The 20,025-nt window shown below is 36.2% G+C and overlaps 2 protein-coding genes across 4 annotated transcripts in view; one reads left to right on the forward strand and one right to left on the reverse strand.

Annotated features, from left to right (window-relative positions):
* Positions 1 to 479, forward strand: part of VWC2 (von Willebrand factor C domain containing 2) — a 57,063-nt gene extending 56,584 nt beyond the window's left edge. For all 3 annotated transcript variants that reach the window (XM_080578955.1, XM_080578956.1, XM_080578957.1), the window contains exon 4: positions 5 to 479. In XM_080578955.1, the coding sequence (XP_080435081.1) occupies positions 5 to 156 (152 nt within the window). In that variant the 3' untranslated portion in view covers positions 157 to 479. The remainder of the gene's footprint in view (positions 1 to 4) is intronic.
* Positions 480 to 603: 124 nt separating this feature from the next.
* Positions 604 to 20,025, reverse strand: part of ZPBP (zona pellucida binding protein) — a 37,780-nt gene continuing 18,358 nt past the window's right edge. The window contains exons 6-8 of the mRNA XM_080578960.1: positions 17,227 to 17,303; positions 14,296 to 14,473; positions 604 to 9,034 (exon numbers count right to left, since the gene is read on the reverse strand). Of these exons, the coding sequence (XP_080435086.1) occupies positions 8,943 to 9,034; positions 14,296 to 14,473; positions 17,227 to 17,303 (347 nt within the window). The 3' untranslated portion in view covers positions 604 to 8,942. The remainder of the gene's footprint in view (positions 9,035 to 14,295; positions 14,474 to 17,226; positions 17,304 to 20,025) is intronic.

Consider the following 20,025-nt stretch of genomic DNA (forward strand, 5'->3'; position numbering starts at 1 on the left):
TTAGGCCCGAACTGCTTTGCAGAAACCATTGTCATTCCAGCAGGCCGAGAGGTGAAAACTGATGAATGCACGATATGTCACTGTACTTACGAAGAAGGCACTTGGAGAATTGAACGACAAGCTATGTGCACTAGACATGAATGCAAACAAATATAGGAAATCTACCAGTCAAAGTACTTTCGTGGTTTTTATAAACTGTCTCACAGCAGTGAGCACCCTAAGCGACCCAGGGAAATCTGAATGAGAAGATTCTGGTGAGGAACAAAGATTAGACTATTGATATTTTGCTTTTCAAAGTAACATAATACTGCAAGAGAAAGAAGTGCATATATTTAAAAAGTTTGGACATAAGAATACTTGTCTTAATAAATGTGTTATTTTCACAGTGAGTACACTAAAATACACTCTATAAATTATTCTATGTATTTCTATAATGCCATTATAGAGCTTAAAAATAAATGTTTTATATAGACAATACAGATTAAAGTACTGTATCATTGCCTGTCCTGTTGTATACATGCACCATGGCTAAAACATTACACTTCTGTTCTAGTTTTATAATTTTTTTTCTTTTCTCATTTTGTTTTGGTTTTTGTTTGCTTGTTTCAGTGGGCCAGGAAAGAGCCAGTTTGCAACAAAGTTTTGACATTCTCACTCTTGAAAAAAATGTCTTAAAATATGCTTTTAGAGAATGTATGCTCACATATGAGTACTGCTGTAGTATGAAAGCTGGCCGGCCTTGTTCAAGTGGTACGTATCTCCTGATCCACAGCTGAGATAACTCGGAGCAGTGGGTTATATGAACTGGTTTCTTATAGCTGTTGCTATAAAAATTTAATCAGACAAAATCATTTTCTAATACTAAGTTCAGACATAAGACATTACAGAAGGGCACATTGCTCTGTGACATAAACAATACAGCCTCTCCGAGCTGGTGGAAATGAGGTAAGTAAGCAGGTGGCATCGTTAATGTCATGCATAATGGATGTGGCAAAGTGCAGCTTGGATGGGCTATGGCAGCCAAGCACTGGCATGGCTGCACATTGCAAATCCTTGGATTTGCAGGAGAGCTGGTTCGGAGTCGCACCATCCCCTAGACCCTGCTCTTGATACCTTGCTGGTGCTTGTTCAGTTTTTTGATTCAATGTCAGTCTGTCTGTCCGTCTGTACAGGGTGTGTGACACTGTATGTTGAAGAGAGAGGTTTTGAGCCAGCTCTTTGAATCCATTACAGGATTTATAGCACAGAGGCTGACCCTGACGACATGTGAAGTGAATCACATCTCCCTGCTTCAGCCATTAACAGCCCTTGTTTGGATTCATGTTGGTTTTAATTTAGTTTATCTCCAACTCCTGGACTGCATCTGCTTTGAATACCTGTTAAGACAATGGCTCAAGAAAACGCAAGCATGGGTGCTTACTTTTAAGCTTTTGCTAGAGGGAAGACTTAATGATTCAATACTGTAAAATGAATAATGTTACTTGAATTCCCGTTTACCCCTTGCGACTTACTGCCGTGCTGTAACTTATTTTCCATGTTTGCATCCATACCCAGTGTCAATTTCTGATGCTACTGAAGACCATGGGAGCATTGCCAGGGACTTCAGTTGATCCCAGTTCTCTCCTCAAGTCTGTGTTCTTAGCGTGTGTCTAACATGTCTTCATCGCCTACTGAAGTCGAGTATCCGCACGGCGCTGAGAAGGTGCCAAGAGCAATGATTTTCTTCCATGGAGATCTCCTTGAGACGAGCGGAGGTACACATGTAGGAAGCCACAGTGCAACATGAGTGAGAGCAGAGGTGGACTTGCAGCTCAGGGTGGGATTCCTTTCCGAAGTAGGCTGGTTTGTGTCTCCTTAAGAGACACGTGTTTTCAGTAAAACTATGAGAAACTTGAAATTGCCTGTCTTTCAATGTATAGCCAATAATGTTTAACTTTTTATTAATCTCACCTTGGACTAGTTACACTTTGCTTCTCTTTCACTGAAGCTCTTCTTAGGCTTTATACTGTGCCTCTGGGCTTGAATTGATGTCCTTTTGGGAAGTTCTGTCTTTACTGAAGTAGTGAGTACAAGGTTAAAGGATATTTTAGTGTGTGTTTCTCATGTAACTTTTACAACTTTTCTATTGCATATTTTTCCAAAGGATTTTTCCATCTTTCAGTCGTGATACCAGCATATTCATATCATCTTTAGTGTTGATCCTTTCCCATTTGATACGGAATTTCTTAGGTAAATTCATGTTCAGAGCCAGCTCTGTGGGTGATTTCTTGAAGAGATATTTTGAGATATAATCAATCAATCTTTCTTTTTAAGGCATAATCTTCAAGTCTTTTGAGATTCAGATTTTTTTATTTTTTTTAAGATGTAGCAAGATAAAAGCCGCAATGAGCTTTGGACCTGCTTTATGCTAAGGTCATTGGCCACATCCCGCTTTGGCCTGTAGTATTACAACAAGAGCCTTTTGGCCATTCCTGATGATGAAGAAATGGGCTGAGTGACTCTTCTTGGGCAGATGTGACCAGGCTCACCCAAATGTGGAACTAGAGTTTGCATGCAGTAAGCTCAGTGAGTAACCCACTCCATGCTACAGGTTAACCGCGGCAGGCAGGTAAGCACCACACAGCCGCCCACCCACTGCCCCCAGTGGGATGGGGGAAGAGGAAAGCAAGAGCAAAAACAAGGCACATCATGGAGCAAGATAAAAATCATTTAATAAGTGAAGGAGAAGTAGAAGAAAAAAAGACAGAAAACAAAGCAAGTGATGCAAAGGCAATCACTCACCACCTCCCAGAGGCAGACTGATGCCCAACCAGCTCCTGAACAAAACCTGCCTAAACCTCGCTCCTCCCCTTTTTCATTGCCCAGTGTGGTGTTGTATGGCATGGAATATCTCTTTGGTTATTTTGGGTACCTGCCTGGCTGCGACCCTTCACAAACTCTTGCGCGCTCCCGATCTCATTCACTGGGGGAGCAGAGTGAGAAACAGAGCAGGCCCTGACACTCTGCAAGATCTTTTCAGCAATACCTAAAACATAGCGTGTTACCAACATTATTTTGGTCACATATCTAAAACACAGCACCATACAAGCTACTGTGCAGGATAACTCCATCCCAGCCAGACCGGTGATACTGTCAGCAACCCCAGCACACAGACCCCAAATGACCCAAAGAGCCAAGCTCCCAACAGGTGGCTGCACCAAGCAGCTCGTGGGCCTTTGGCAATGGTGTTGGAGAGTGATTTGCAACCCATTTCATACTGTTACTTCACACAGACAGACACCTGAAACAGAAACCTTCCTCTCTCTTTATAGGAGTGGAAAGTGAAAATATGGAAAAGATTTAAAATTGAAAAATAGCCAATATAGCCAATAGCCAGTTAGAGACCGTCCACCTTTAAACTCATTTAATCTCCAAGTGAAAAAAATAGATGTTGTGATGGCCATGTGTATTTATCTGAATGTTATGGCTTGGTCAACTAATATAGCTACTCATATTTAACCCTAAAAAATGAGTAAAGCCATCTGCATCAGAACACTGTTTCCAGTGAGCCAAATTGCAGACAACACTGGCTGACCTACTGAGACATTCCTCTGACAACAGAGTAAAATGAAAAAAAAAATCAAAATGAAAATAATTATTGGAAATTTTACATTTATTTATAAAGTTAAGCAAGTAAGGTGCATGTTAGTGAAGTAAAAAGCTGTTATAAATAAACAGTTGTTACAAAATAAAGCTAAGTTTTCTGGCTTTTGAGTATATTGTCCAAAAGGAGCCACACCTGAAGCCCAGGAACTCTGTCATTTTTTTGTTTCAGTGCAAACATACGAGGATTATGTATCTGAATTTTTCCACTTTGCAGGTGGTTGTGTCCATAAAAGCTGAATTCCAGGACACACTGATAGCTCATGAATAATTTTGTATTTGAAGGTCTGTTGCCTGAAAAATGAATATTCTTCTCAGATGTACTTATGTAGCTGCATTGGCACGAGTATGAGATTTCTGCTTCCACTTCACTTGTTTCTGCTTATTTCCCAGTTGAAATCATGCCAAAGTATTCTTTTTTGGCTCTGTCCATTTTTGTAGGAGTGCACTAAACATGAATTTGGCTTCAAACCTGAGTAAGTAGGTGCCTGAAGAGATGATATTCTAGATGGTTTCAAGTAATTATAAAATTGCAAGTAGTGTGCAACGGTAGTATTTATACTACTCATTTAAACCGCAAAACGGAAGTGCAGGTAATCACCTAAAAACTTGGGCAAGATTTTATAGGGAAAATGAGAAAAGACATGAGATATGAAACAGAGAAACTGTACATGACAGTGGGAATGTAAAAGAGGGAAAAACCTAACTACAATGTCATAAACGTGTTTTACAGGGAGATTTTCAAAGCATATCTTAAGGAAAGTAAATAAGAAATGTAGTTGGGCATAAATTGAAATATAGGAAATTCAATTTGGAAATGAGAAAGAAAATCTTAGCGTAAAGGAGCCTGATACTGAATGGTGTTGCACAGATGGGTTGTAGAGTCTCCATCTATGAAAATGTTCAAAACCCAAGTGGACGCAGCCCTGAGCAGCCTGCTGTAGCTGGTCCTTCACTGAGAAAAGAATTGGAGCAGGTGATCTCCAGAGGTGCAAAATTGAAAGCCAGATTAAAATGAAATTTAATTTAGCTCTTTAATACAAAAAAAAAAAAAAAAGGTATGATGAAAGGTTCCACCTTGGAAAACAGTCTCTTCTGTTCACATATGGCCTAATAGAACCATAGAACCATTAAAGTTGGAGAAGACCTCCAAAATCATCTGGTCCAACCATCACCCTCCCACCATTGTCACCCACTAAACCATGTCCCTAAGCACCACATCCAACCTTTCCTTGAACACCCCCAGGAACGATGACTCCACCACCTCCCTGGGCAACCCATTCAATGCCTGACTGCTCTTTCTGAGAAGAAATGTCTCCTCACTTCCAACCTGAACCTCCCCTGGTGCAACTTGAGGCCATTCTCTCTAGTCCTATCACTGGTTATCTGTGAGAAGAGGCCGGCCCCCAGCTCTGCACACCTTCCTTTCAGGTAGTTGTAGAGAGCAATAAGGTCTCCCCTGAGCCTCCTCTTCTCCAGACTAAACAACCCCAGTTCCCTCAGCTGCTCCTCACAGGACTTGTGCTCCAGGCCCTTCACTATCTTCGTAGCCCTGCTCTGGACACGCTCCAGGGCTAAACTATACTGTCAAGATTTGTAAAGTATTTGATATTATTTTTTATAGTAACTTTTGTATCTAAACTATAATACATATAATCCATAATACATAGGAGGCTTTTAAAGACACATATTATTTAATGATCTAATACAATCCAGCTGAACACCCCATTTATTTCCCTTATCAGCCAATGAATTTTTTTTCACAGCCTACATTACCACAGGATTTGTGCCTACAAAAATACACATTCTGCCCTGTATTCCTGCTGCATTTAGAAACAAAATACAAACTGGGGAGACAGCATTGAACTGAGTATCACAGACTATTTTCCTGGCTATCCAAGAATTCAAATTATTCATCACTTTTTGAATTTGTTCAGTTTTTAGGAGACAGCCACTCCTCAGAGCCCCTCTTCCTCTCAGGAATCATAACAGAGAGAAAATAAATACAACCTACTATGTCTTTCCAATCGCTTGTATATTTTATGACTCTTTCATTTTATATCCTTTCAAAAATATGTAGAGGAAAAATCCAAACATGCATGTCATTTATCAGTTACAGAGAAGTCAAAAAATTTTATTAATTAATCAGTAATAGAAAAACATTTACATAATTAGCAGCACAAAAGCTAATGTTTAAAAACAATCAACTGTCAACTTACCAGAAATGTTGTTATATTCATATTAGGTTATTTTTGTGCTATTACCTAATAGTAATGCTATTTCTGTAACATATAAGTTTTCTGCTTTTAAAAAGGCCTTTATTTTTAAGAAATACACTGCATAAAAAAGCTATTGTTGAAAAGAATAGGCAGAATATAGTAATGGAATAGCAAGTTAGTCTTCTTGAAGTAAATGTCCACAATGTATCCATGGTAAATGTTAAGTTTGCCGCTTATATCGGGTCAGTAATCTTCTAGTCAATTTAGAGCTCAGGATGATAGCTCACTTCATGTTTCTTTGGCAAAAGGGGAAAAATATCACGTATAACAGTAAACACCCCAGTTTCCGCAAATTATAGAGCACTGCTGCAGATTTTGTACAAACTGCAGGAACATCTCCAAAAGTGGAGTATGCCAAGTATTTCTGCATGCACGGATTTTACCTTGTTGGAAAGAGGTGAATTAATGGAAAGCTTTGAAAATAGGAATGCATATATCAGTTCATAGACAGTATGGAAAAACAGCAAACACATAGCAGATGTAACGTGATGAAATGAAAGTAGGTTTTACATTCACTAATTTTGAGAATATAAAAACAAATACAACTTTTTTTCCATGACCTTATATGCAAAGAAATTTCTTTCTTCTGTCTCCAACCATACAGGAGGGTAAACCTAAGATCTTTTAGCAATGAGAGATGCATATTTGTATATATACAGCATGTATACATTGACAAATGAAAATTCTTTTCTTAAGACAGCATAAATCAAGAGTAATTTAGACATCTGGGTCAATACTGTTAACTGAGATCAGGATTTGTTCCACAGAATACAGGTATAATAAAGCATCTGAACTTGACTGCAATCAGTGAATGAGAGAGAACATTCACGAAGATCATTTCAAGTGCTTTTCTTTGTAACAGGCAGAGTTAAAGGCAAACCCATATCACCACTTATTTTACTTTTTCCAGCAAGTCATAAAGGGTGTGTGAACTTTGGGAATTAAAGTGAATTTCACTTATTGGGAGGACCAAAAGATATTGTTTCTGTGCTCTGCTAAATTGCATAAATGTATGCTTAGTGAAGAAAGTCAAATTTAGTATGTATATTGCCCCAATTAAAAAGCACATCATTTTTACTATTCTCCCTCAAAGTACAGATACAATTCTATGAATGCCTTTAATTGTTGGAATGGTTGAAGATTGCTGGAAAGCCAACCAGAGCTTTCTGTTTCTGATGTGCAATAGAAAGGTAAATATATAAAAATGTCAAAATGCTGCTTAATTTATATTTCTATTGCCTTAAAAAATCTGCATTCATTTGAGAAGGTAGTTCTCAAATTAATTTGCTGCCCATACTGTAGGAAGCTCCATGTGCTTTTATTACTTGTTATGTTGTGGGGTTTTTTTTATGAAAACAAAGTCCATATTTTTGCAAAGACAATACTGCATAACATGCTTTCTCTCTAGCCATTAATAATTCAAACTAATGCTAACTAATTTAGTGCTGTCATGATTGGGAAATTATGGAGATAACATACGGATGGATGTGCAGTGCTTCAATCTAATGTAATGACCCTTCCCATTTGCAGTCTGTTTATTTCTAATTACCAAATGAAAATAAGGAATGGGCGGCCTTCAGTCATTCTGTGGATTACAGTTAAATAGAGTTTAATTTCCTAACTGCTAAATGTTTTTTTAACGTGCTCTTTCCCAGCTATTCGTTTTCAAATGACATTTGATAAAAATAGCTATTTTATATATTCTGCTAGTTATGCTGTTTATACTAATGTTCAAGCATTAAACAGTGTCACTGTAGAATCCTAGTAATGTTTTTTTCCATTTTTCCAAATGCCTTAGTTGTGTCTGTTTTTATATAAAATTTACTCTAGTTCACTCAAACTGGAAAAGCAAATCATAGTCATATTAGTTACTTTAAATGTGTTGGTTTAGTTTTTCATGTCCACATCAAAATATACGTGGAGCTTCACACTGTCACATAAACAGTTTATTAGTGGGATGCTTTACATCTTTAATATCTTTATATTATATCTTTTTAGCATCTTTACATGATGCCATATTTAAAAATTACTTCTTAATAGTAGAACGGAATTTTTTTTAGTCCTTTTTTGAGAATACAATACCTGAAGATGTACATATTTAAACCTGTGGTTCATACTTGTTCTTGAAAACACGAATACCTGCAAATCTCATTTTTTAGATGACCAAGAGCTAAAAATGACCTACAGATCTAACTCATTGTCAGACATAAAGGGAAACAGGTATAAATGGGATTTTTAACAGAGTTCTGTTACAGAATACCAATTTAAATGAAGCTACTAATGAATGACAATGACAAGAAACGCATTGAGTGAACCACTTACTAATTCTTGACAATCATGCAAAAGTAATGAATGAGTGTCATAAAAAAGCATCGTGGTATTTTACGTTACTGTTTGTTTTCTTCAGGTCAGAGCGAAAGTGTCATGCTCAGAGTGGTGCCCTTGAAGGCAGAACAGATGAATGACCTAAGTAAAAATTTACTTTCTTTGGGGTGAAGTTACCAAGAGGTCACTACTAATATTATATATCAGATGGAAAGAAAGTCTGGGGGATGTTTTTGCACTTCGGGCTACACTGCAACTTTCCTGACCTCTGAGTGTGAATGCACACCCTGAGCTGTTCACTACAATCCTGCTAACCAAAAACTGAATGGATGGACAGACAAAGCTGCAGCACAGAATCCTTACGCTAGGCAGTGTCAAAAGGAGATGAGGCCTACCAGCAAAGGACTAACTATGAAAAATAGCTCTACTTTTTATATTTTCCTCTTGTGATTTAAATAGTTAATTGTCTTTACTGATATTAAGCTGGTAGATAATTACAACGACCTTAAAAATGAAGTAGACTTAAGTGATATGACCAAAAATATTTTAACAATATGCAGATTAATCATTATTTCTTAAAAACAAGTGTATCCTATTGATGTAACCATGACAAACTCTACACATGTAAAAATATTTATTAATATTACCACATTAAAATACATAAGAGCTATTGCAACACTGCAAATCCCTCAACCACTAGCACTTTGTTGCTCCATATTTCAAACTGCTGTCGCACTGAAGACAGTGAATTCCATTACTAGGATTGTACGATCCTGGGCTGCAGATAACTATATGGACACACAAAAAAATGAAGGAATTTAAATGGCATTAATACAAAATTGTTTACATTTGAAATGATAAATTAAAGATGTATCTTTATCTATTTGAAAGAAAATATTTTTATTTATTTTTTTACCCAGCATTCTGCTAGTGGATGAAAACAGAATTTGAGCTATTTGGCTACAACTATCTTGAATCATAGGTCAATTTAGCAATGTTAACCTTTCTTCAGGAAGGATCTTAAATGAACAGCATTAGTATTCAGTATGCAAAGGTATTTTAAGACCTTCCTTCCTTTTGCAGAGTCTGTGTTTACCTGAGTATTTGGTTTTGCCTGGCTTAATAATGAATTCTTAGTCACTAATGCACAAACCTTCAGCAGGATTTTCAGTATTTGGTTTACCTTCGTTTGTTGAGGCTGGCAGGATTCACTTGATCCTCAGTGGGCTGTTAGTATCTTGCCTAGCATTCTTTGCTACTGTTATTGCCTGGAGAGGGCTTTAGAGGTCTTACGAAATGTAAGCAAGAAAGGTTCCTTTGCAAATGACATCAACACCTTGCATCTTTAGTACATGAGGACAGACAGACCAAGATGGCTTTACAGCAAAGAGAAAGCTTTACAAATACATGTAAGCACATTCCTCTGCTTGTGTACCAGAGGAATAACTATATGCTTTTTATTTAAGATTATAAGTACGCTTCTAGTAAATTCTCCCAAATTTTCAGTTTAATGGGAGCAAGGTGGAATTCTATTGCAGTTACTATTACTTCTATAATGTCTCAGTACTGTAACCTGCTACCTAGGGGAAAGCATGAAAAGGAGAAAGGAACCTTAGCAAGGTCGTCTGTAGCTTACTTAGCCAGCTGCTGAAAACTAATTGGTAAACTTTCAATCATCTTTTTCAGTGACAAAAAAACTCCTATCAGTATACCGTTGCTTTGAAAGTATAAACATCCGAGCAAACTATTCTATCCTTACAGCATAATTTATATACTTGCCATTTCACACAAACTGAGAAACCCGTAACATCCAAATTTGTTCTTGTATCCTATAAACTGATACCTCATGTATCTGATAACTAAATATTTAATTCAATTGTCCTGCAATACTGTGGAACATTTAATATAAAATGGGCTCTAAAAGCAGAAAAACAGTAAAATCAAGATGAAATTATATGAAAATTTCTAAGGTGTTTGTATTCACCAATTCTGTATATTCAAAGCACTTTTACAAAGGCAGGAGACTAAATGGAATTAGTAATCAGTAGAAACTCCTCTCTAAGTCATTGCCTCTACAAAATCACTTGTTTGGTACCTGATGAGCAAGGTTTTGATATGTTTCACCACCAGTGTGTTTTGCCAAACAGATTTCTCTAGAGATAGATACATCACCCAGTGACTAATCAGGTTAACATGTTTGATTCACTAAATCAGAATGAGATTTAGACTAGAAAAACGGTACAGAAGGTAAAGCAATATCTTGATTTAATGTCATTTTAACATAAAAGCAAATGGAAAAAAAAAACGAATGATGACAATGTTGTATAAAAGACTGTTAGAGTGGAGTATGGAGAAGAAAATGAAAGCAAGTTCTAATACAGGAGATTTGGATTGGTAGATGATGCAGTTAAGTGAAAGGGTTATGTTTAGTGCATAAATTCTGTGATGGCAGTGTAAAATAAATGATGCATTGTGCACAGAGCACTACGCAGAGACATGGAGGAACCAGGACTAGCAAAGCATAACATGAAATTAGGTGTTATAAAAATAATAGAGGCTACAGAACAGTGAAACTAAAATCCAGTTATTTTGATGTATCAGAACTCGAGTAGGTTTTTCCTTATGAATCCTGCAGAGGATAAAAAAATATATATGTATATTTCTCCATGTTCATGAGCCTATGCCATAATGTTTCCAATTCTGTCACATCCATATTGAGACCAGGAAACTGGAAACATCTGTTTTCATATTCCAAAACAGAATTGGCATATGAAAGGGTAACACAATTATCTGAGGTTTTCAATGTATCTGTGGTGGTAAAATATCACTGGTGCTAACCTATGACTGGTAAGTAAGAAAGTATTATAAAATTGTCAGAAAGGGGAAAAAGAATCATAGAAACTATAGAGTAGCTGATCAGACTTAAATGTGATGTAAAGACTTCATGAACTCTGAAATACATGCAAGTAAGCAGAAAATAATACAATCTGAGATTGTTTTACCATGAAGATAAATACCTAATTAATTTGAAAGCACCTGATATGGCAGCACATGTAAATTCAATAAACTGCAGAAAACTACGATTCGAAGGAAAATTAAAAAAAGGAGTACTGAATGATGCTTAAAAGGGAAATAAGAGTTGGAGAGGAACTGGTAAAGGGATTACTCATTAGCTTGCTCTTAGACAAATTTTACTATTTTTTTCACTAAAAAGGTTATCAGAAGTTCTTTGGACCAAATAAAAGCACTGATGACGTAAAAGGCACTCGGGAGAGCTCATATGAAATACCCTGTTAAATTCTAGTCATCCCTGTGCAAGAAAATTAAACTTAAAATGGGGCATGGGAGATGAAGGTTTGTCAAATGCAGATTCTTACAAAAGCAGATAGAAAGTGGTTGACATGTTCCAATTACAAAACAGGAGAAGAAAAAAAAAATCTATGTAAACTAAAGGGCAGTCTCTACATCAGAGCAAATGAATATAAACTTTCCATGAATGTAGATTAAAAACTGAATCTTCTTAACTACAAAGCAAGAGTAACAACAGAGATTAAAGCTCCAAAAATGTTCTAAAATGGATCTTAAAACTGTTTTAACTGGATTATATAAGCTGGTCCCTGCAACAACACAGGAAATTACTGGATAACTCTGCTGTGTTTTTTTTTTCATGAAAATGTATTTATTAAAATGTTTCCATAAGTAAGTGCATGTTTTTGAAAAAGCTTTCCCACTAAGAAAAATAATGGGAAAATATTTTGTTTTCTCTTTTTGTAACAGATTTAGGGATTGTAGCAAATCACAGTTGATTATGAATCCATTTCATATTGCTGAAAAAAAAAGCCAGTCACAATGAGTAGTACTATCCATGTATGTAAGATACACAAAGTAATTCTCCCATGTTAGCATGGTCTTTAGAGAACTACTCATGAAGTCTGAGGTATAGAAAAGAAACGTAGAGAACCTGTAGTAGATAATAATATTGTTGAACAGAGGTCATGATCCAAAACATGACCCAAAATATGACCCAAGAGACTGAACTTAGTTCAGTGAAGACAGTATCAGAAAAAGAAAACGGTCAATCTTCTAAGGATGTACAAAAGCTGTTGCAAAGATAGAATTGACGGAATTGTTTCCAGAGTCACTGAGACATAACAAGAAGTAGCAGGTATAAATTATATCAAGGGAAACTACAAACATTTCTGAGAGAAAAGCTTTCCAGTAGCGATGATTTTGAGTACTGAGTTGTATGTCCTTTGGAGTCCGTGAAGTCTGTCCTCTGAGGTTTTCAAGATCATGCAGGACACATCTGTCAGGAATAATTGAAGCTGGTATCTTGCTTTGAGGTAGAATGATAGACTGGTCAATAGCAGAGGACCCTTTCAGTTATATTGCCTATGATAGGGTGTTTTGGATTCTGGGAAAGGAAAAGATGAATTTTACCAAGAGGTCAACAAAGGAAAAGAATATATGCTTGAGTATGCTGGTAGAATGACATCTGCAGCTATGGGAAGTAGTAAGTAGACATGTTTCAGGACTGGCTGTTTCAGATTCTTGTGTACCTCAGATGTGAAATCTTGCCTCTGTATCAGCCAAAGATACGTCTGTTATGATCCCAGCTGAACAGGAATCAGCTTCTTGGGCTAAAATTGGTGTAGAGCTATGTAATGTTTCTGTCTAGTGCAGGGGGGTATAAAAAAGGATGTCAGCTAGGAAAACACTTATTTTTCACTGCTGGTGTTAAACGGCCATCAGAGATAGGACAAAAATTCCATTTTGAAGAAAAAAGAAATATAAATTAGTTTAGTATGGACTAAAGAAAGAATGGACTTAGAAAGCCCAAAACAAAACTGCAGTCTGTACATAACAAATCATCCTAAAAAGAAGATATGCTTTTCTAAAATTGATTCTCATGTACCTTTCCTTGAAATCAATGGTGCCTTGTGCAACAGGACCTTGTATTGTAATAAATGTACTAAATTGATATATATCTTGCCCTTCCATATATATATATATTTATATTTTTTTTCTGGAATAAGTGGGCTAAGAATTTGTCTCTCTCATGAAGACAACAAACTGGAAAAAACAATAGCACATGGAAGCATTTGCTATATCCTGCAATTTTAGAATTGTCTCCTTCTGTTTTCTAATTCCTTCCATGTTCTTAATATTTCTTTTTAAAGTGTAGTCCATACTGTAAACTGTCTTTGATATGTAATCCAGTGTTTCTTTCACTATTTCTAGCTCTGTAGGGAATTATCCGTGTCAGAAGCCTGACAACAGATTTATTCTCTACATGTCTGTCTTCCGATGTTCCCTTGAGACTTCAGTCTCAATATCTGGGAATCATATGAATAACCTTTTGCCAGGGGAAATGTAATCTGGCAAAGCCACTTTTCAAAACAATGATCCTGAGCATCTAGGATAAAGGTTTATCACTTGTTTTAATATGAGGACTCCTATGAATAAAATCAACAGAATTCAATCAGTCCTCCCTTTTCTTTATACCAAATGGATCACAGATATTTACTAATTCATTATTTTATTCTCACTGAGATGTCCACATCTCAGATCTGGAACAAAACATTTAAGTTTGTAATTACGTTAAAGCATTAACTAATATTTCTGCTTTTATAAATTTAAGGATAAACGTAATTGTCTTCTTTGCCTGACCTGAAAAACAATACTTGAAACATACCTTGTAAGATTGCAGATTCTCTACACTAACTCATAAAAAAAAAAAAAAAAAAGAAAAGAAAAAGCCACTGGTATCTAGAGGTCTGAAATTAATTTAATTATTTTTAATTTAAATCAGTCTACAGAAATTGTGAGTCTGTCTTAAAGTCTAAATTCATAAGATTTTACAAATGTTTTACCCAAGTACCAATCTGACCCAGTATTGGCTACCTTGACAGACTTGTCAGGATCGCAGCCCAAAACAATTGGGCAGAACAATTTTATAAAATTACATAGCAAAATATTCTGTTCAATCAGAGCAAAAAGCATTGTAACTGTATTTAATGTTTGTATGATAAATGAATTTGTCACTTACCACAACACTCTGGACAGCCTGGATGTCTTAGAGCATTCATTCCATATCCTGGATAGCAGCGATCAATCCACACCATTTGCAGAGTACCTTCAATGTAGTATATTTCAGGCAATGGTTTAGCAGTCTTCTTCCTAACTTCTACTTCTTGCTTAAAAAATCTCTCTATGAGGTATTTTGCCTAAATTGAAACAAATAATATTTTTTCAGAGTCTTTGATGCGAAGAGGCAAGAATAGAAAGACTGAGGAATGTGGGTAAGATTTAGGATTTAAAGGACATATTACTATTGTTACTATATATTACTTTGTTTGCAGCAGGTAGATGGAATGGTAACGAGGATAATCCGATATTCTTGAATACATTGTTTTTAATTTAGGTAAACCTTGATCAATTAATGCAATATCTCTAAAAGTTTTCAGGATTATATAAATACAACTTTTAAAGCTAATCCATGGCAATTTTGCCAGCATTAAACATCTGTAGCTCAGCATCAATAGTTTTGCAGCTTTCCTTCCTACACAAGTACTAGTATTTAGGTCCAATTAGATTTCATACTTTCCATCCATATTAGATATCTCTCTTCAATTAAAAAAAAAATGCCAAAGGTCTCCTGCAACCGAGTTAGATAAAGAGATTATTAAATCAATCAAACATAACCATACAAGAATAATTCTGTTACTCAAAAAGATTTGCACAAATAGAATCCTATATAGCATAAATATTTGTTTCAATCAGTGCAGAACCAGCAGCATAGAGTCACAGAAATATTAGGATACAAGAGAGCTCGGTTATGTCTCATCTACTCCAACTCCCTAGACAAAAGAAATGTGTATTTTTAAAAAATCCTTATTTTCTCTCATTTTTTTTTACTTTCTTACTAGGTGCATGACATTGGAATATCAAAGATTTTAGTTCATAGTAGTTAAACTAAAAATGTGACTTTTAAACTGAATAAATGATATAAAATCTGTAACAAAAAATAGACTGATTAGCAACCTGACAAAGTAAGAAGTCTCAATGTTTCACGTCCAGACAGCAATTCATTTGTATACAGGGATTAATCATATATATAGAAAGCTAAACAGAAAAAGTGAAAAAACTTTAATAGACTTGCAAAGTTCAGTACACACACAGATTACAAAAAAGGCAAAACCAAATTTATTTATACAGTCTTATTTTGATCTTCTTGTCTGCACAAAAAAGATTAGCTTTGACCATGAGCTTTCCCCACAGATTCATTTTTTTTTTCTTCCAGTGGAAAAAGCTGCTTAACGAGGACTGCATATTTTAGCCTCCCTTGCCCCTCTAGTGGAATCCCAAAGGACGATTTGCATGCATATTCTTGACAATGGGGAGGAAGAGGGAGATGCTTCAGAACAACATTCAAATCAACACTATACTGAATAGAGGGAGCACCTATAATTGACATACTGTGAAGGATTTGCTTAGAAGAAGGCCACAGAAAAACACTGGTCAAGATTGCCTTGAGCTCTCCTTTATATGTTCCGACAGTACTTTAATCCACGTTGTAGGTGAATATACTCATGATCCGCAAAATTTTCTTCAAAATGTGGGCAAATAAAAAAGCTCTTTTATCCACCCCATCATTTCTTTGAAAACATGACCTATCAGACCCTAAATCCATAAACAGTAGGGGACTTCATCAGCATGTTTCTGACATGAAACCAGTATCAAATTTCTATGGATGGGTGTTATGGAGCAGCTAAATATGGAAACGACACAGGAAAATGACTGCCAGTACAAAGATGCAGCAGCCTAAGTACTGCCACAGAAGCTCAGTGTGACAACATCAGTGTTTATCTCCTATGTTCCAACAGGTTCCTCACAGCATGAGTTGTTAGTTTCCTAACAACTCATTTCTCCTCTCCAAGATACCTTCAGCAAACAAACACCTTTTCATGCCCTTCCTTCCAACTCCTTTCTCTTTGCTTGTCGTAGAACCACAGAACCATAGAATGGCTTGGATTAGAAGGGCCCTTAAAGACCAGCCAGTTCCAACTCACCCGCCATGGGCAGGGACACCTCCCACCAGACCAGATTGCCCAAGCCCCATCCAGCCTGGCCTTGAGCACCTCCGGGGATGGGGCATTCATCCACGGTTTCCCTGGGCATCTTGTTCCAGTGCCTCAACACCCTCTGAGTGAAGAATTTCTTCCTTATATCTAATATAAACCTACCCTCTTTTAGTTTAAAGCCATTGCCCCTTGTCCTATCACTATACTCCCTGACAAAGAGTCCCTTCCCCGTTTTCCTGTAGGCCCGCTTTAGGTACTGGAAGGCTGGTATGGTGTCTCCCTGGAGCCTTCTCTTCTCCAGGCTGAACAACCCCAACTCCCCCAGCCTGTCTTCATAGGAGAGGTGCTCCCTTACCCTCCTATGGCAGAAGGCATATCTTCCTCCTGTACTTCCCTTTCTCTTTTTCCTTTCCCCATTAAGAACCTCTGAATTAACAGTTAACCTAGTAAGCAAAAGACTGGCTTCTGGTTCACTGCTGGAAGAGACAAAATTCTTTAAAAAACAAAACAAAACAAAACAAAAAAACTAGAATAAAATCTGCAAGCAGCTAAAATTTTACCAGATTAGTGATAAGATCACTTTGAAGAAGTTATGGAAAGGCACTCCATTACAAATAACATGTTCAGTATTTATAAGACAGCATATGTTCAAAGGTTCCTGATTGTCTTGCTACTTTTCATACTCTGTTTAACAGACTTAATACAGACCAATAGTGTGATCTGCCTTAGCCACAAGGGCAACAGAATATTGACAATTTTAACCAAATTTATATCCACTAAAACTTTTATATAGATTCTTCATTAAACAAATTATGCTTCATATTTTATGTTGATATTATACTTTATTAGAGTAGCTTATTATGTTAGTTGCCATTTTATTCCTCCATCTACTGTACCTTGTTTAATCTATGAGATGCATCACAAGCACTTTGCTGACATAGTCTGTTGTTTTCTTCTCTGTCTAAGCAAGTAACTGTAACGAAATACAATCTATTTACAGAAGAACAGTAAATGAAATCAACATTTTTTTTTTACTGGTTTAAAATTCTAGTAATTTCTGATGCAAGAATGTTGAAACACATCCACATTTCAGATGTCTGACTTGCAACATTTTAGAGAAACCATACAGTCTTTCCTCTTCCAGACATTATCAATATGTCTATGTCTAGTTTTCCATATACTTAAATATTTCACGGGAACTGCCATTTATTTGTGAATTCTGATGGCAAGGAAATGTGTAATCCTAGATGCTTCCCAGATTATATGTATCTGAATCATTTCAGAAGAAATAATCTACTTCTTCCCTAATTACTTAGCTATTATTATGCATTTATGAAGACAAGTTTTGAAACAGTCAGCCAGGAACCCTAACAGTTCAAGCTTCTGACTGTCCAAACAATGGACTCAAGTTTTATCTCAAGAACAACTACAGCAATATCTAGTGTTTTAAAGATTCCCCCCACTGGTCTCCTCCCCTGCACACATCTTAATTCCATATCTTCACCCACTCAACCCTGTCCATCCTCATAGGAATCCCTATGGGACATTGAACAGAAGGAAAACTTGAAGTATAGACTGAATGAAAACTGTAGTTACATTTTAGTAATCCATTTGCATGGGTCCACGTTCCTTGTCAACTGACTATTACTAACATGTTACAGTAAAGGCCCAAGAAATAGTTTAGAAGCTGCTAGCCTACTCTCCATAACTCACATTAGATTAAACCGCCATAGTAAGAAGAAAATTATCTGTTAACATGTTAATTTCACTCCTTATATTATAAGCTTTACCTACCTCTGTCACAGAAGTAATTCTGAATGCCAAAAGCAGCTTAGAAATCAAAAAGTGCTAATACCTCAAGCTAATAAAGAATGTGTAGTTTACCACTGGGTTGTATCAAAGTTTAAATCCACCAAAATCTCTAACTGGAGAATTTCTCCTCCTTGATTGTAGAAATGTTTCAAAGTATTGCGCAAACATTCTATAAAGCTTGCACATTGTTTAAATCTCACTTATGTCATCTCAATAATAATTAACCTAAACTAGCTACACTCTTCACGTCAGTGCTATTTACTACAAATACAGTCTTCAGACAAACACAGCTAACTAATAGTTTCATTATTTTTGTAAGTAGTTATATTTAATTTTTGAGGGAATTTAAATCGTAAAGTGGAAAGTGGAAAACATGCAATTGGTATTCTTTTTCAGAAAGGTATCTTCTCAAACTGCATGTCTGCAGTCCACATAGTGACTAATCTAATACGATATATGAAAACAATGAAAGAATAGCCTTTTTAGAGTTGAAATAATTAGAGTAAGCTCACAAAAATTTTACATATGTTCTTACATATATTCAGCTCAGCAATTACCAACTGTATCTCTTCGGGTTTTAGAGATCTCTTTTAATAAAATAAAGTAATTCAAGTGAACTACACATATATAGGGACTGCATCACATGTTCTTTCAGACCTCATTCACAGCATAAAGGAGCTGAGACTTTCTTTTCATATGGTTTCAGTGTTCGGAAGGAATATTCTGAAAACAAACCTCAATAAAAAAAGTTTATATTAAAGTGAAAATGTATTTTTAATACATGAACTTTATGCAGGGATGATAAGTAGCTAACACACTGTAAGGTCATTTATGTATAAAGACACTCAAATATCAGTTATAACATTTTATAATTATTAAAATATATAATGACACTCAGTAAGAAGCCTTAAATATTCCATAATCTAGTGACATCTGCCCTCCCCAACTCGGGGTGGGGGGGGGTGGGTGGCGGGGTGCTCTTTGTTACGGAGTGTAGCGACAGCACAAGAAGTAATGGCTTTGAACTAAAAGAGGGGAGATTAAAATTAGATGTAAGGAGAAAATTATTTACTATGCGTATTATTTACTATAATAAGAAAATTATTTACAATATTTACCACCTCCAGTCGTGAGGCACTGGAGCAGGTTGCCCAGAGAAGCTGTGGATGCCCCATCCCTGGAGGTGTTCAAGGCCAGGTTCAATGGGGCTTTGGGCAATGTGATCTGGTGGGAGGTGTCCCTGCCCACGGTGGGGGCGGGGAAGGGATTTTTCAAGTGCTTTTCAACCCAAACCATTCAGTGATTCTGATTCTAAGCCACCTAATTATTTGCTTTGAATCATGACTAAAGGAAACCGAAAATACCAAAGTCAACCCAGTATATTTGGTAACTTATTCTTACCTGGATCTCCTTTACACTCCTACTGTTTGTTTGTTTGTTTTAAAAAAAAAAACAACAACACTAAATTTTGCACTTGTATTATTGCCACTTAAAGAAGGAAAGATACTGAGATTCATCTCATTTAACCCCACAGCACATCCATGGAAGGATTTATATACCTATAATAGGTGCCTAGAGGAAGGTCATCTAGGGAGTTATGGAATACACTGTATCACTTTTCTTCCCATGTTAGTGTGCATTAAGGAATATGATAAAGTTTTATGATAAAAAATAAAAAACATATTGATCTATCCAGAACCATAAAAAGTTCTGAAGCTGTTATGAAGTAATGTAAAAGACATATTTTTGAGTACATAACTATCTTTTTGCTATTGACATCAATTTCACATGCAATACTTTGAAGAATCGAAAAACTTTAGTTTTAAATACTTACAATACTTTTGGCATATAAGCAGTAAATTCCACTAGCTATAAAAAAATCT

Source organism: Anser brachyrhynchus (assembly GCF_964034855.1).
Source record: "Anser brachyrhynchus genome assembly, chromosome: 2".
NCBI lineage: Eukaryota > Metazoa > Chordata > Aves > Anseriformes > Anatidae > Anser > Anser brachyrhynchus.